Here is a 17,533-nt window from a genome sequence, read left to right on the forward strand (position 1 = left end):
TAACTGCCAAAAAAAAAAATTAAGTGTATCAGAAGCAGGAAGCCTGCCAAACGATCTGTGGGGCCCCTGGACACTCAAGGAAGACAAGGCCGCTGTATAGACACAAAATGAATTCTTTGCATCGGTTTTCACTGCAGAGGATGTGAGGGAGATTTCCTTATCTGAGCCATTCCATTTAGGTGACAAATCTGAGGACTATCCCAGATTGAGGTGTCAATAGAGGAGATTTTGGAACAAATTGATAAATTAGGTCACCAGAAAGAGATGGTATTCACCCAAGGGTTCTGAAGGAATTCAACTATGAGATTGCAGAACGACTAACATGGTATGCCCTATTGCTTAAATCAGCTTCTGTATTGGATGACTGGAGGATAGCTAATGTGATGCCAAGTTTTAAAACAAGTTCCAGAGGCGATCCTGGCAATTACAGGCTGATAAGCCTAACTTCAATACCAAACAAATTGGCTGAAACTAGTATCAGATACATAGATGAACATGATACGTTGAGGAAGAGTCAACATTGTTTTCATAAAGGGAAATCATGCCTCACCAATCTATTGGAATTTTTGGAGGGGGTAAACAAACACGTGGACAAGGGGGATCCAGTGGATATAGTGTACTTGACCTTTAGAAAGCCTTTGACAAGGCCCCTCATCAAAGGCTCTTAAGCAAAGTAAGGAGTCATGGGGAAAGAGGGAAGGTCCTCTCATGAATAAATAACTAGTTAAAAGTTAGGAAACAAAGGGCAGGAATAAATGGTCAGTTATAAATGGAGAGAGGTAAATAGTGGTGTCCCCCAGGGGTCTGTACTGGGACCAGTGCTGTTCAACATACTCTGCAAAGAATTACAAAGGGATCTCACAAAACTGGGTGATTTGGCAAGAAAATGGCAGATGAAATTCAATGTTGATAAATGCAAAGTAATGCACATTGGAAAATATAATCCCAACTATACATATAAAATGATGGAGTCTAAATTAGCCGTTAGCATTCAACAAAGAGATCTTGGAGTCATTGTGGATAGTTCTCTGAAAACATCTGCTCAGTGTGCTGAGGTAGTCAAAAAAAGCTAACAGAATGTTAGGAACCATTAAGAAAGGGATAGATAAGAAGACAGAAAATATAATGCCCCTATATAAATTTATGGTACGCCCACACTTTGAATACTGCATGCAGTTCTGGTCGCCCCATCTCAAAAAAGACCATATTAGAACTGGATAAAGGACAGAGAAGGGCAACAGAAATTATTAGGGGTATGGAACAGCTTCCATGTGAAGAGAGATTAAAAAGACTGGGACTGTTCACCGTAAAAAAGGAGACGACTAAGGGGGGATATGACAGAGATCTATACAATCATGAATGTTGTGAAGAAAGTGACTAAGCAAATGTTATTTAACCCTTCGCATAACACCAGAACCAGGGATCACCCAATGAAACTAATAGGCAGCAAGTTTAAAACAAACAAGAGGAAGTATTTCTTCACACAAAGCACAGTCACCCTGTGGAACTCGATGCCAGGGCATGTTGTGAAGGCCAAAAGTAAAACAAGGTTAAAAAAAGAACTAGATAAATTCATGGAGGACAGGTCCATCAATGGCTATTAGTCAAGATGGTCAGAGATGGAACCCCACGCTCTGGGTGCCCCTAAACCTCTGACTGCCAGAAGCCGGGAGTGGGTGACAGAGGAGGGATCCCTCAATAATTGCCCTGTTCTGTTCATTCCCTTTGAAGCATCTGGCACTGTCCGCTGTCAGAAGACTAGATGGACCTTTGGTCTGACCCAGGATGGCTGTTCTTATGTTCTTAAGTCCCATTGACTTCAATGGGGCTACTCGTGGACTAAGTCCGAATCCAGTCATCTGCATGTGAACTGGTGGGACTATTGAAATGGATATGTTCATGAACGGGACCCTATGACTAGGTGTCCTGTGAAAACAAATGACTGGACTCAGAGACCCAGGAGATCCCGTCTAGTCCTACGCTCCTAAACAAATTACCACCCCGGCATGCACATACACACCCACTTTTTGATCACGACAGGGAAGGCCCCTGATAATGACGACATACTATAGGATCCTACAGTAATAGTCCTAAGCTCTGCGTGACCCTCCCTGCAAGCTGCAGTGCCTGGAACCAGGCCTGTAGGATCCGAGAGCAGCGTTCTAGAGGAGAGAAGCCGCTCCAATACATGACTCTCCAGGTCGGTTCCGCTATGGGTCTGCAGCCGCTCTCCATCCCCTATGGAGTCTGGCCTTGGTCACTCTGTTTCTCCCCTTCGCTCTCACCTGGAACTGGAACCAGTTTGGCTCCTCTGCGTAGGCGAAACAAACCCCTCTGCATGGGCCCCGGGGCTCATCTTCCACTTGAGCCCGTGGGGCAGGCTACGAGATCAAGTGTGTTCTATTATCGGCCTCAACGCTGTGTTTCACGAGGTGCAGCTTTTCTGTGAATTACGGCACTGATGCTCGGAACAGAGATGGCAATTATATAAGTAAACAGCCAGGTTTGGGAACACAATGCAGTGGCTTTGGAGTTTGAGGTAGCAGGAGTTGCTTCTACCTGCAGTTATAACATGACACTAACCTGGGCTGAAAAAATGAGTTGCCCAGCTAGGGTTGCCACAGATAGGGCTGGGCTATGCTGCGGGCACAGCCTGTGGCTGGAGCCCAGGCAACATCCTCCCGCATTACGAGTCTCCCCACACACGTCAAACATCTCCCTGGGGCTGTTGGGAGATCAGCTGTGCTGTGCCCCCTGCTTGTACGCCCCAGGTCACACTGCGGCAAACCTCCTCCCGCTCAGCCGCACGGGGACCAATCAGACTCGCCTCTGATCTAGGGTGGGGGGGCAGGGAAGCTTTCCCTAGCAGGGACGCCCCTGCCACTCCCCAGGCACATCTGTCCAGGTCCTAATCTGGCTACACATCGGTGTAGCATCCGAGACCCTCATGCTCGTTAGTGGATTTTCTCCTCGCTGCCCCCCGGGAGGGAGGGGAGCATCATCCCCACTTCACAGGGAGCTGAGGCCCAGGGCGGAGGAAGTGACACAGGGAGTCTCTGGCTGAATCAGGAATCGAACCCTGGCTCTTGAGGCCCCGTCTGGCATCCAATCCACTAGGCCGTCCTTCCGCCTCGGAGAGCGCTGTGCTGGATGAGGGCATGCCCGACCTCTGCCTGAGGCCCACCCCGATAAATCACAACCCCCTAAGGCACAGGCTGCATGTCCAGTCAGGCAGTGACCCAGCATGTCAGCCCAGGATGGGGTCCAATCATGTCCACCCAGGGCAGTGACCCAACACGTAAGCCCAGGATGGGGTCCAATCAGCCCAGGACAGGGTCCAAACATGTCCACTCAGGGCAGCGACCCAACATGTCAGCCTGGGATGGGGTCCAATTATGTCCACACAGGGCAGCAACCCAGCACATCAGCTCGGGACGGGCCAATCATATCCGTCCAGGGCAGTGACCCAGCACTTCAGGGTCCAATCACGTCTGCCCAGGGACAGGGTACAGGGTCCAATCACGTCTGCCCAGGGAGTCACCCAACACACGCTCCAGTTACCTCTACCCAGGGGTCCACTCACATTCACCAGATAAGATTCCATTCTCTTTGTCTCTAAATTCATATACAATGGGGCCTCTCACGTCTGCACACAGGGCACATGTACATTGTGTGCTTCATATGAAGCATGCTTGTCCTCCCCTTGTGCACCAGGTACATGCTGTACATTACACACGTGTCCTCCTCCCAGTGCACATGGGGTACGTGCCATTTGTACATGTGGCCTTCCCTTATGCACATGGGGTACATACTGACCGTTACAATTTTTTTTTTTCCACACATGGCCTTCCCCTTAGCACATGGGACGTATGTCGTATGTTACATATGTGGCTTTGTACATGGCATGCATTACACATCCCCTGTGCACACGGAGTACATTACATCAGGGGTCAACAACCTGCGGCATGCGTGCTAAAGGCGGCCCGCGAGCTGATTTTTAGTGGCACTCTGCTGCCAGCCGGGGTCCCAGCCACCGGCCCCACTCAGCCCGCTGCCGGCCTAGATGGACAGAACCCCGGGCTGGCAGCGGGCTGAGCGGGGCCAGCGGCCTGGACCCCGGCTGACAGGAGCTGGCGGACGGAACCCCAGACCACAGCGGGCTGAGCAGCTCAACCCGCTGTCTGTCGCCTCCGCTGCTGGTCTGGGGTTCCATCCACTGGCCCCTGCCAGCCAGGGTCCCTGCCGCCTGCCCCGCTCAGCCCGCTGCCAGTCTGGGGTTCCGTCCACTGGCCCCTGCCAGCCGGGGTCCAGGCCGCCTGCCCCGCTCAGCCCACTGCCAGTCTGGGGTTCCGTCCGCCAGCCCCTGTAAATGTAAAATGTATTACTGGCACGCAAAACCTTAAATTACAGTAAATAAATGAAGACTTGGCACCCCACTTCTCAAAGGTTGCCGACCCCTGCCTTACACACATGGCCTCCCCCTGTGCACATGGGATACATGGCGTATATTACATGCATGGCCTCCTCCTGTGCACACAGGGAATATGGCAGTGGCCCATCAACGGCCAGCCCTGGCTTTCCTGCAGCACAATCTGCCAGTGCCGATTAGAGACACGGGAGCATCGCAGTGCGCGTCTCAGCAGAGCGGCACTGACCTAATTCCTGCCCCGCTAAGCCCAGGCAGCGCTGTGGGGGTAGGGAGGGATGGGGAAATCCTTCCCCCTTGCCATCCTCGCCCTGCCGGCACTCAGGACCTGGCCTGCCCTCTCGATTACTAAGGGCACCCAGGCAGCAATAGGACCGGCTGCCCCAGCTACAGGGGGCTGGGCCAGGATCCACGCTCCTGGGGGGCTGCTGTGGGAGCGGCAAAGAGAGCAGAGGAGCTCTGGGGCTTAGCACTCGCCAGCTCCTTCCCGGCGTCCAGCTCAGTCCCCAAACGAGCGTCGTCCCTGGGGCCTGAGCGGGGAGCAGGAGAGGGGCGGAAAAGGCCAGTCGCCAGCAGGCATCTCCTTCCATTGCTGCTCCTTCCGGCTGATGCGGCCTGACGGGGGAGAGGGGCCTTCTGCCCCATCCCCCTGCCATACACTGCAGCTCCCCAGAAGGATGGGACTGCAGAGGCCATGGAGAAGCAAAGATAGGGTGGGGGACGGGGAGAAGGAGCCCCTGGAGCCAGCTAGCAGAACTGGGTGGATATCAGCGGCCGTGGGGTCGGGGGAAGAGGGAGTCGTGTGGTTACACTGGTCTACAATTTTTGAGAAGTCGTCTGCTTCAGAGATAAAATGTGCTATTTATTATGTATTTTGATGTGCTGAATTCAAATAGGACAATTAAAACAACTGATTGGCTACTTTTCAGAGTAGAAGCCGTGTTAGTCTGTATCCGCAAAAAGAACAGGAGTACTTGTGGCACCTTAGAGTAACAAATTTATTAGAGCATAAGCTTTCGTGGACTACAGCCCACTTCTTCATATGCATCTTGATATGCATCCGAAAAAGTGGGCTGTAGTCCACGAAAGCTTATGCTCTAATAAATTTGTTAGTCTCTAAGGTGCCACAAATACTCCTGTTCTTGATTGGCTACTGTTTCTAAGATATTTAAATTTTTACATTTTATGTCTATGTATATTGTGTAGATAGTAGAGTTTTAATCATAAATTGTAAACCTAGTCTTTTCATGTGTTTATGGTTGCTTTACATGATAATATTTCACCTGTCCTGTTTATGCAACACTTTAAAAATCAGCAAAAGGGTTATATAAATAAAATTTATTATGAAACAAAAGGCAAAAAACTATTCTGTACATAGTTGAGTCCTATTCAGTGTCTACTCGGCGCTTCTTGGCTTGTCTCTTGTATTCATTAAATGGAGCATCTTTTGTCACTGTCCAGCAATAGTCTGCAAGCATTGATGGGCTCCATTTGCCCTGATAGCGTTTCTCCATTGTTGCAATGTCCTGGTGAAATCGCTCGCCGTGCTCGTCGCTCACTGCTCCGCAGTTCGGTGGAAAAAAATCTAGATGAGAGTGCAAAAAATGTATCTTTAATGACATCTTGCAACCAAGGCTTTTGTATGCCTTGAGGAGGTTTTCCACCAACAACCTGTAGTTGTCTGCCTTGTTGTTTCTGAGAAAATTTATTGCCACTAATTGGAAGGCTTTCCATGCCATCTTTTCCTTGCCACGCAGTGCATGGTCAAATGCATCATCTCAAAGAAGTTCACGAATCTGAGGACCAACAAAGACACCTTCCTTTATCTTAGCTTCACTTAACCTTGGAAATTTTCCATGGAGGTACTTGAAAGCTGCTTGTGTTTTGTCAATGGCCTTGACAAAGTTCTTCATCAGACCCAGCTTGATGTGTAAGGATGGTAACAAGATCTTCCTTGATTCAACAAGTGGTGGATGCTGAACACTTTTCCTCCCAGGCTCCAATGACAGTCGGAGTGGCCAATCTTTCTTGATGTAGTGGGAATCTCTTGCACGACTATCCCATTCGCAGAGAAAACAGCAGTACTTTGTGTATCCAGTCTGCAGACCAAGCAAGAGAGCAACAACCTTCAAATTGCCACAAAGCTGCCACTGATGTTGGTCATAGTTTACGCACCTCAAAAGTTGTTTCCTGTTGTCATAGGTTTCCTTCATATGGACTGCATGACCAACTGGAATTGATGGCAAAACATTGTCATTATGCAGTAAAACAGCTTTAAGACTCATCTTCGATGAATCAATGAACAGTCTCCACTCATCTGGATCGTGAACGATGTTGAGGGCTGCCATCACACCATCGATGATGTTGCAGGCTACAAGATCACCTTCCATGAAGAAGAATGGGACAAGATCCTTTTGACGGTCACGGAACATGGAAACCCTAACATCACCTGCCAGGAGATTCCACTGCTGTAGTCTGGAGCCCAACAACTCTGCCTTACTCTTGGGTAGTTCCAAATCCCTGACAAGGTCATTCAGTTCACCTTGTGTTATGAGGTGTGGTTCAGAGGAGGAGGATGGGAGAAAATGTGGGTCCTGTGACATTGATGGTTCAGGACCAGAAGTTTCATCGTCTTCCACTTCCTCGTCTGACTCAAGTGAGAATGATTCTGGTGCATCAGGAACCGGCAGTCCTTCTCCGTGGGGTACTGGGCGTATAGCTGATGGAATGTTTGGATAATGCACAGTTTTTCTTCTTTGACACACCTTTCCCAACTGGAGGCACCATGCAGAAGTAACAATTGCTGGTATGATCTGTTGGCTCTCTCCAAATCATTGGCGCAGCAAAAGGCATAGATTTCCTTTTCCTGTTCAACCACTGGCGAAGATTAGTTGCACAAGTGTTGCAGCATATGTGTGGGGCCCACCTCTTGTCCTGATCTCCAATTTTGCAGCCAAAATAAAGGTGATAGGCTTTCTTAACCATAGTGGTTATACTGCGCTTTTGTGATGCAAAGGTCACTTCACCACAAACATAGCAGAAGTTATCTGCACTGTTCACACAAGTACGAGGCATCTCTGCTCACTTTGGCTAAACAGAAATGTGTCCCTTTGCAAAATCAAATACTGAAAAATAAGAGAGCACGACACTGTATGATTTCTAGAGCTGATATAGGGCAATTTGTTCAGCAGAGTGATGTAAGCTTCGTTATGATTGCATCACCCATGACTTCTAGGAATAACATGATGCAATTCATATCATGTATGACACAATACCAGCTTCAGATTGAATCATTCATTGTTTTGCCTAAAAAGCAAGTACTGACCCAAACCCAGTCATAGATTTATTCATAGATCCAGTCAAAGATGTATTTTAGTCATTTCTGGTTTAAATTGAGATCCCTTCCCTTTATAACTCACTTATCCTCCGCCATTCCCAAGTCCAGGGTCGTATATACTGACCCAATAGCATATCTTGAAAACTAGAGCCAATCAACAATTTTAAGCATCATTTTCATTCTCAGTGACCCAGAATTAGTAAAGTTTGACTACATTTATTTCAGAAGCATTTTGGTTGTAGAGCAGTGTTATCAGATGCGAGGGGACCCAGAGCAGTCACACACCCTGCTCCGAGAGGCCAGGAGCGGTCTACAGGTAGCGTGCCACCACGAACAGCCCCGCTGCCTCCGGCACCTTCGCTCGCTGACCAGCCCCACCAAGCCATAGGCTGGCAGAGCTCCAGCGGCTCACCTGGAGAGATTCCTGCCCGCACGGATCACGGTCAGTGACTCCGGAACGCCAGGAGCCAAGCAGGGAAGGGAAAGGAAATTCCCCCCAGCCAGGTGCCGCAGAACATCAGCAACGGGCGCGCCAGGAAAACACCGATTGTTATACTGCTACTGACTGCAGATAATAGCCGATCCCCTTCAAATCAGACCTTGAAAGAGGCGCTGAGATGGGGGAAGGGGGAGAAAGGAAAGGCAGAGGGCAAGAGACAGAAAGGGAGGGGAAAGTGATAGAGATAGAGGGAGTTAAATGAGTGCTGTTAAGGATTATTATTGACAGCTTTTGCCCTAGATCTGTGGTGCTCAGATCACACAGTGATTGGTGCTAATACAAAAACGACCGATAGAGAGGGAGGGGCTGGACAGACGGATGGACAGACAGACCGATAGGGTTTACATGGCACAATACAAATTCCTCCTGGGTATTCCTGAAGCCCGGACAGACAGCCAATTTCCCCTGCGCTCAAGCACATCCTCTAAGCACCTGCTGCTACCCCATGGTAGCTGCTGTAACTAACCCGCTTCTGAAGGCAGAAATCGGCCTGGCCGTGAGCAAAACGCCCAAAGGGGTAGAGAGCAGGCGGCAGCGGGCTGTGATACTGTTCATGAGGTCGGGATGTGGCTCCGCCCCTCATGGGTCCTGGGTCACCCCAACCTTGTGGCTTGGAGACTTTATCACCCCCACCACCACTCAAAGACTCCTCCATATTTTCTCCCAGGATTATGACTACAGATGATCTGCTACATCTAGAGTCACCAGGGGCCAGCGTGCTCCAACCCAGCATGGCAGTGCAGAGAGCCCAATGCAAACACCATGTGAACGCAGGCTCCCCATTCCTGGGGGAGAGAGAGAGGGGCTCAGGGTGGTCCAATAAGGGATTTCTCTGGGGTGCCCCCCATTGGACGTCTCATGAGGACTCAGAACTAAGCAATAAACACTCTTGTTGGGCAGAGGCAGCCAGGGGACCTCTGTCTCGCCCACCGGCCAGAGCACATGCAGTCCCTGTCCTAGGGAGTTTAGACCCAGCAGGATCTGACCCGCCCCGCTCAGCCTCTCTGCAGGACAGGTGGGAAGTGAGAGTTTCCCAGGTAAGCAGGTCCCACACACTCCACTCGAAAGTCAAGATGGGCACAAAGGTGAGCTCCAGGTCTGAGCTCCCCCAGGGCTCAGGGAGGGTCTAGGTCCAGAGTTTGGGCCCAGCCCCATCTCAGAGTTTAGAGACAGAAGCCAGCCTTGCAGATGGAGCCATGACTGAGCTGGTGGCCGGCACGCAACCAGAGCCTGGGTGCTGTGTTCTGGGGGGGTTGGGGGGGGCACCCACTTCAGCAGGATGGCAGCTGAATTGTACTCTGGCTCCGCTGTCCAGGTGGCTCACAAGGGCAGTCCTGGGGTAGACAGGTAATCCTATTCATACAACTAGGAGTCAGTAAGGGGCGACAGGAATCAAAGAGAAATAAGAATCAGCTCACACTCCTCTACAGGGGAGCGGGAGAAGCCCCATCACTCGAGTCCTTTCAGACAGGACAGGACACCACATGGGAGAAGAGACTGGTGGGAATGGTCCTGTATCGGCTCCAGGGAGCTGGGCTGGATGGTCTATTAATTGGGATTTTCCCACCAGCTATAACTGTACCATCCACTCTGCAACCTGGGCACAGCACGCCGCAGCGCATCGCCTCAGCGGCACGGGCTCCTGCGAGCACATCACACCTAGGCTAGGCTAGGCAAGTGGGGCGGGGGGGCGGGTTTGGGGGAACATTGGTCCACCTTCTATGGGGAGAGGGGGCTGCATAGCTTGGAGGCCTCCCCAATCTCCTGGGGGACAGGCTGGCTAGAGTAGTCAGGAGAGGCTTAAACTAATAACAAAAGGGGAAGGGAAGAAGAGGGAAGATCTGGGCACTCAGCACAAAATCGAGATGTTGAGAACAAAATGAATCAAGGAGCAAAAGGAGAGGAAATTCCTGAATTGCCTATACACCAATGCTAGGAGCCCGCTTAACAGACACACGGAACTGGAATTGCTCATTTATGAGCATGAATTCGATCCAGTTGGTATCACTGAAACGTGGTGGGATGAGTCACATGACGGGAACGTTAAAATCAATGGTTAGACCCAATTTTGGAAGGATCGAGTGGGCAAAAGGGGAGGCGGAGTGGCACTCTGTGTGAAAAATGGCATTACCTGTTTCCAAGTCGCTGACAACGAGGAAGAAAATGATCTTGAATGTTTATGGATCTACATCCTAACAACTCACGCTCAAGGTGGGGTATTAGTGTCCGCTACAGAGCATCAAATCCCAGCGGGGAACAGGATGACCGGATCTGTAAACACCTGTCTATAATGTCTAAAAAGCTGCGTGATCAAGGGGGACTTCAATTTGAGGGCAATAGGCTGTTTTGAGTGCAAAACATCCTTGGAATGTCTTAATATTATAGATGACAATTCCCTAACTCAAAAAGTGTTGTGTCCAACACAGGGCAATTCGATATTAGACCTCATCTTGACAGATAAAGAGGAACAGATCACAGAACTAAAAATTCATGGTGGCTTACGTACAAGTGATCACAACTTGATCACATTTATAATGCGCAAACAGAATAAAGTCCAAACCAGTGACATATACACATGTGGGGCTTCAAAAGGGCCAATGTCACAACGCCAAAAACAATCATGAGCTGAGAGGAAGAATGTAATCAGCAAAATGTGAACGATAATTGGGAATAGTTCGAGAACACTTTACTAGATGCTCAAAAAGCCACAAGCCCACAACAGAGGACAAAGGCTGTACTAGCTAAAAGGCTGAGCTGACATAGAGGAAAAGTGGAGGCAGTTTTTAAATCAAGACTGGAGGGTTTTCTAAAGATCTGCTCTAGGAATTATTTGGGGGGAGTTCGCTGGCCGGTAGCATACAGGAGGTCAGACTCGGCGATCACAGTGGTCCCTTTTTGCCTTGGAATGTATGAATCTATAAACCTGTCCTCCGCACACCATGCTGGCTCCCCACACAACCTCCCAGCCTAGATCAAAGTCCCAATCCTTATCTTCTAAGAGCTCCCTGGCCTGGGCCCAGCATATCTAAAAGAGCCTAAAGCGCTGGGATTTTGGGCCACGCTCGACAGCTCTGCTCCTCAGGCACCAAACAGGCACAGATCATCTGTGTGAGAGACAGAGCTCGCGCCAGGGCTGGGCCGAGCGTGTGGACCAACTAAGGGCCACCACAAACCTCTCCCCAGCGAGGCAGGCAACCAGTCGCCCTGCTCTGACCAGTCGCCCTGCTCCGACCAGTCCTTCTCTATATAAACACAGAGCAGTGTGAACACCACCCTGCCAAAACACTCCACAGCACACACAATTCTCTGCTGCGGGAGAGGATGAGAGGGAGCAAATCACACAGGACAGAGGTTGGTCATGTCGCTGACTGTGCCACCGGAAAGAGCTCAGAGTCCACGATGCTGAATGCGGAATAAGGAAGAGATGAGAAGACACCTGTGACTTCCCTCAAAGGAAGCCCCTATCTGACACCACCAGTGAGCTGGGACAGCAGCCCTGCTAACTCATGACTCCGCCCACCCATGGACCCCCCTGGACAACCCGCTCCCTGCAGAGCCCAATAGAAATGTAACACAAGAGCACTTCCACTGGGCTGTTCTATCATCTAACCTCCCGTCCCGCTGGGAGCAGAACCATGTTAGCTGCTGTCCTGGGAGGGGCCTGTAATGGCAGCCCCCAGCGCATTCATCACCCTGCACGAGGCAGTACGCAGCGCTTCATTGCATTACACACATGAGACAGGAGGCACGGTGCATTCAGGGAGAATGAATCAAATGCAAAAACTCTCTGGAAATTAAATAACCTCTCATGTCTACAAAACTGCCTAGCGTCATCTGCAACTTTGTTCCTGCAGGTACCGTCCTCCCCCCTCCCCCCCCGGACCACTGCACCTCCGAGGCCATCCACACCCCTGCCCTCCCCTCCTCGCACTGCAGTGATTGCATCTCCCTTCTCTTTGCCCCCCTCTACTCCAATCTCCACACTCCAGCGTCCAAGGGTCAAAACTTCCATCACAATGGGAACATATCAATATATGCAGGCAGTGGGGTTCAGATCTCACAATGGAGTTACTCCAGATTTACACGCGAGTGCCTGAGGGGAAGGATGGCCCAGTGATTAGGACCCTTGTCTAGGACTCGAGAAACTGGCGTTCCATTCCCTGCTCTGACACAGATTTCCAGTGTCTCCTTGGACAAGTCACTTATTCACTCTATGAATCAGTTTCCCATCTGTACAATGGGGTAACAGCACTGCCCTACCTCGCAGGGGGGTTGTGAGACTGGGAGATGTTCAGGCAGGCTGGTAATGGCTACCTTAGGTAGGGAGCAGAAGCAGACTCAAGCATGCTCAGACAACAGCAGCAATTAAAACCTTTCATATATTTTCTCCCATCAAATGCCACCTGCCTCTCTATGCCATGGTCCCTACATTCCTCAGAGAGAATATTAACTGGAGGGAGCCATGCTGGTCCCAAGCAGGCCTCATTTTTGCTGGGGCCTCTTCCCTCTCTCAACTTTTGATCAACCGGCTCAAGCCACCCAACGCGATCTACCTCTCTGAGAACGCAGGAGGCTGACGGCAATCGACGGGAGCTTGCTTCAGGGGGAAACACTCGCTATAATTTAATAAACCGGAGCTTTGAATACTTAAGTTATAGGAGGGCGAATACTGCCCATGCAGCCTCCCAGTTTGGCCCAGCATGTCTTGAACTATGTCCCGTATTTTGGTCCAAAATCTAGAGAATTGGAGACACTAATCTCTTCTCCTCTGCACACTGGAACCCCCTCCTCCTGCCTCCCTTCAAATCTCAGCTGAAAACGCTTCCATTCTCCCCTGAGCTTGGCCTGTTAAATCCCGCCCCCCTCCCTGATCATAACCTGACTGCACGACCTGCCGCTGCACTGCCTGGTTCTGGGAGCTATTCGGGGGACGTGGTTTGCATGGGAGACCCTCCCCAGGGAATACAGTTGCATGGCAAGTTTCGGACCTCCCGCCACACTAGCTCCTTTCAGGACTGGCCCAGACACCTCCTCGCAGCCCAGGGGCGGGTGCTTACCTGCAGAAAGCGCCCAGGCCCTCCACGAGGTAGCACTGGCCCCCGTTGTGGCAGTAGCTGGGGAAGATGTCACACACGGACTTGCAGGAGTTGTTATGCCTGACGTAGCCACTCCTGCACTCGGTCCCGTTCTCGCCCCCGGGTCCTGACGCCACGGCCGACTGGCTCAGGTCCTGGCTGGTCTCCGCCGGGCGAGGTCTGGAGGTGGCGCCACCCCCAGAGACGATGAAGGTCTGCAGCGGGGGGATGACATAGCGGCGGCTGGTGGGCTCGGCCTCCTGCACCGTGGTCTGGATCTTGGGCGTGACCGGGATAGGCAGCTTGGAGTTGTTCTCATCCTCCAGGTCCGTGGCCAGCCCACCACCCCCGTCCTCCTCCTCTTCCTCCTCGTCCAGCTCGTCATCTTCACCATCCTCATCCCCGTCCGTGTAGAAGGAGGTGGTGGGGTAGAAGTCTGACTCGTCGAAGGGTGTGAAGTCATCGTAGAGCTCGTGAATGGCCCAGGACGTCGTCTTGTCATCCAGTTTCCTCTTGGGGGCGTCTGCTCCCCCGGGGCCCCTGGCAGGGAAACCCTCCAGGCCCCCACCCCTGCCTTGGCTCTCCCCACCAAAGAGGTCGTAGTAGTCGATGTCAATGATTTCGGAGACCGACTGAGCTGAGGGAGGCTCGGGGGTCTTGAGAGCGTCGACAGGGGGCGTGACGGCCAACTGGGGCCCCGGGGACACTTCGGTATTGAGCCAGGTTAGATCGGTGTAGCCTAGAGCCCCCTGGGCCGGGGAGCTGCTGGACGACGCCAGCCACAGCTCCAGGGGCTCCTCCTTCTGGGCAGAGTCCTGTGCCAGCCCTGTGATGCTCTGCGTCTGGGTGCCCAGCTCAGGGGCATGGCCATCCGGGGTGGGGGGCTGCAGCACCACTTCCCTGAAGGCCTCCAGCAGCAGGTCCATCTCGGCTGAGTCAGAGCTGAGGCCCGGTCCTGCCGACGAGCTGGCTGTGCCCGCCATCTCTGTGGGGACCCGGTAGGTGGGCGGGGTGACCGTGAGTGCCACGAAAGCTCCCGGGTTCCACACGCCGCCCGGAGAGGCTCTGGCAGGCTGGTCTCCGCTCCCGGCCTCCTCCTGGCTCTCGGGGACAGGGGCCGTGCTCTCCGGCGCTCCCTTTGTGTCACTTAATGCCAAAACAATGGCCTCTCCATTCACAGGCCAAGCCACACTAGTCACGGCTGACGACGCTTCCATGGCCCCCTCATTGTCCTTAGCCAACAAAGGCTTCGGGGGCCAGGCACTCTGGCTGTCAACCCCCCCGGGGCATCCCAAACAGAGCGACGATTCATTGTTCTCCTCGCTAATCCCGCCGGGATAATACCGTACAGAGATCCCTGCTCCAGGAAGGCCGCTGACTTGGTCCGCGGAAGCTGCAGCAGCCGTGCCTACGCCTTCTGCTGCCAGCCCTGGGAGATCAGCAGGTGTCTTTCTCCCGAATTCCTTCACTCCGGCTGCCTCCGAGGGCGCCATTGTGTAGCTATTTTCCCCTGCCCCAGAGACATTTCTCAGGAGCTCTCCGCTCTTGGGGTCCTGTTCCCTTCCACTGTCCTGGGGTGACGGGGGGGCCTCCCAGCCAGCCCCCGGCGCATCCGTAGTGTTCTGGCGCTCTGGGTGCCTTTTGGACGCTAGAGGGTAAATTACACAGGAAAGAAAAAACGTAAGGCAGTGCTTTAAAGCCGGGTCTGCAAATCACAAGGAGGAACATGCCGCTGTATGTGTGTGTGTTTGTGCTCTGCATGTACATCGCAAATAAAACCAGCACCTCTGCATGCCCAAAGGGCACCCCCCGCCCACCAGCCACCCGGGCAAATGTTCATGGCATCATTTTGAAACAAATAATTGTTTTCATAACAACAGACACCCCGGTAAAAATAGTGTCTGCATTTGCTAAATTAAGCCCTCGTCTGTGCTCAATCTCTCTCCTACACTCACTCTCCCACTCACACACACTCTCTCTCTCTCTTTGATTCATGGTTCCCCCCACACATTTCAAGCGTAGTAAAGCAGCATCAGCTGCAGGAAATAAAACGGGAAAGTTTGTTCCCAATTCCATCCCCTCCCCACTCTGGCTTCATTTTTCCATTCCTGCCTGGGCGTTCCCCCCAGTCTAACCCCAAATCCCTGCCCATCTCCCTATAACCCTGCTGAAGTGGAGATCCCCTCCCTGCACAGGCAGCCAATAGGAACTGGGGGAGTGGGTGTATGTTGGTGAGGTTACCCCGGCATGTGAACCTTTGCAGGACTGGTGAAAGCAGGCAGCAGTCTAATCTCTGCTCCCCTGGCTGTTATCTATTCTGTGGTCATCATAGGGACCATTCACGCCTTTCATGCAGCTACTACTGAAAAATACACAATTATAATGGTGTTCCTCACTCCGTTTTCACTGGGGGGAGGGGACAGAAGGGACTTTCTTCTTATTTCCCAAGGCTGAAGGCCCCTGCAACCGAATGGCACTGGGTCTCGGAGACGTGAGCTGTATCACAGATTCTAAAGCCAGAAGGGACCATTGTGATCATCTAGCCCCCCGCAACACAGCGCCGGCCACAGAACTTCCCCCAAATCATTCCTAGAGCCCGTCTTCTAGGAAAAAACATCCCGCCCTGGGTGATGGAGGCTCCACCACGACCCAGGGGAAATGGCTCCGCTGGGATGGGGCTCTGACTGGGTGTCTTGCTGCGCTTAACAAGAAAAAATATATCCTTCCAAAATAAACCAGGACCCTGATTCTTTTTGGGGGGTGGAGGAGAAGGTAAGAGGGCATAAATGCGTCCCAGTACAGACCCAATTTCCCTCTACTGCATCCCCCATCCCGCCCCATCCTACAGGTCACACATGCAACATGGCCGAGAGGGGGGACCCCCACCTTCTTCCCCCTCCCCCAACACATGCCCCATAGCCGAGAGGGGACACCCCCACATTCTTCACACACACACACACACACAATATGGCCGAAGGAGGAGGGACCCCCCCCATCATGGCCAGGGAGGAAGGGGGATGACCCCCCACATTCTCCCCCCTTTTACCGTTCAAAACATCGATGTTTGCAATCTCGTCTCCAATTCTGGGGGCTCCCCCCCCCCGCCCCAGCTCGGCGTGGCTGTGCGGCATCCCCGCACGGAGCGAGGCTGAGGACGGGGAAGGCAGGGGGGGGGGATCCCCGCGAAATGAACCCCCCCCGCGGGTACCTACCGGGAGCGGCCCCCGGGCCGGCGGCGAGGATCAGGGCGAGGGTCAGCAGCAGGGCAGGTCTCCGGCAGGGACCCCCGGCGGCACCGGCAGCGCTGCCCATCGTGGCATTGGCGAAATCTCCCCCCCGCCGCCGCTTCTCCTCCGCCCACCCCGACGGCGCCGCGCTCAGCCCCCGACGCGCAGCAGCCGCATGGCCCGGCCGGCGCTGGGTGGGGGGCGGCCGGTCCGGCGGGCTCCCCGCCTTGCCCTGCTCCAGCGCCCGCCCGCACTGGCGGAGCCCGGCCCGCTGCACCGCCCTGGGCTCCCGGCGCCCGCACGTAAATGCTGACGCCGGCTGGGCGGCTGCTGCCCGGGGAGGGGGAGAGAGGCGGGGGGGTGCGGCCAGCGCGGCCCCTGCCTCCCCCTTCCCCGCCCTGATCAATGCGGGCTGCAGCCCCCGCCCCGGGCTCCGGCTGCCCCCACCCCCCCCCCCCCCGGGCTCCGGCTGCAGCCCCCCACCCCGGGCTCCGGCTGCAGCCCCCCACCCCGCCCCGGGCTCCGGCTGCCCCCACCCCCCCCCCCCCGGGCTCCGGCTGCAGCCCCCCACCCCGGGCTCCGGCTGCAGCCCCCCACCCCACCCCGGGCTCCGGCTGCCCCAGCCCCGCTCCCCGGGCGCTGTCTGTCCGCACCGCCTGCGAGGGGGCAGCTCTGCCCAGAGACACCCCGCCGGGCACCGGAGCGGAGAGCGGCAGGCACAGGGCGATGCCCAGCCTCCGCGAGCGGGCACCGGGCTAGCCCTGCCTGCGGGCGAATCGGAGAGAACAAGGCAGGGGCCCAAGCCCCGGGAGACGGAGCTGGGGGTGCTGGTGGAAGGGGTTTCCATCGTACATAGCGGTCACCGTTTGGTTCAATGGCTCTCAGCACCCCCACTATAGACATTGTTCCAGCGCCCTGCACCGAGATTAGATGGATGGATGGATGCAGGGGTGTATGGGGGGAGAGAGA

General features: G+C 53.6%; 1 protein-coding gene across 1 annotated transcript in view; it reads right to left on the reverse strand.

The window, feature by feature from the left end:
- CSPG5 (chondroitin sulfate proteoglycan 5) overlaps positions 1–16,818 on the reverse strand; it is a 35,633-nt gene extending 18,815 nt beyond the window's left edge. The window contains exons 1-2 of the mRNA XM_054018385.1: positions 16,550–16,818; positions 13,320–14,985 (exon numbers count right to left, since the gene is read on the reverse strand). Of these exons, the coding sequence (XP_053874360.1) occupies positions 13,320–14,985; positions 16,550–16,649 (1,766 nt within the window). The 5' untranslated portion in view covers positions 16,650–16,818. The remainder of the gene's footprint in view (positions 1–13,319; positions 14,986–16,549) is intronic.
- Positions 16,819–17,533: the final 715 nt, after the last annotated feature.

The sequence above is a fragment of the Malaclemys terrapin genome, chromosome 2 (assembly GCF_027887155.1).
Source record: "Malaclemys terrapin pileata isolate rMalTer1 chromosome 2, rMalTer1.hap1, whole genome shotgun sequence".
In the NCBI taxonomy this organism is placed as follows: domain Eukaryota; kingdom Metazoa; phylum Chordata; order Testudines; family Emydidae; genus Malaclemys; species Malaclemys terrapin.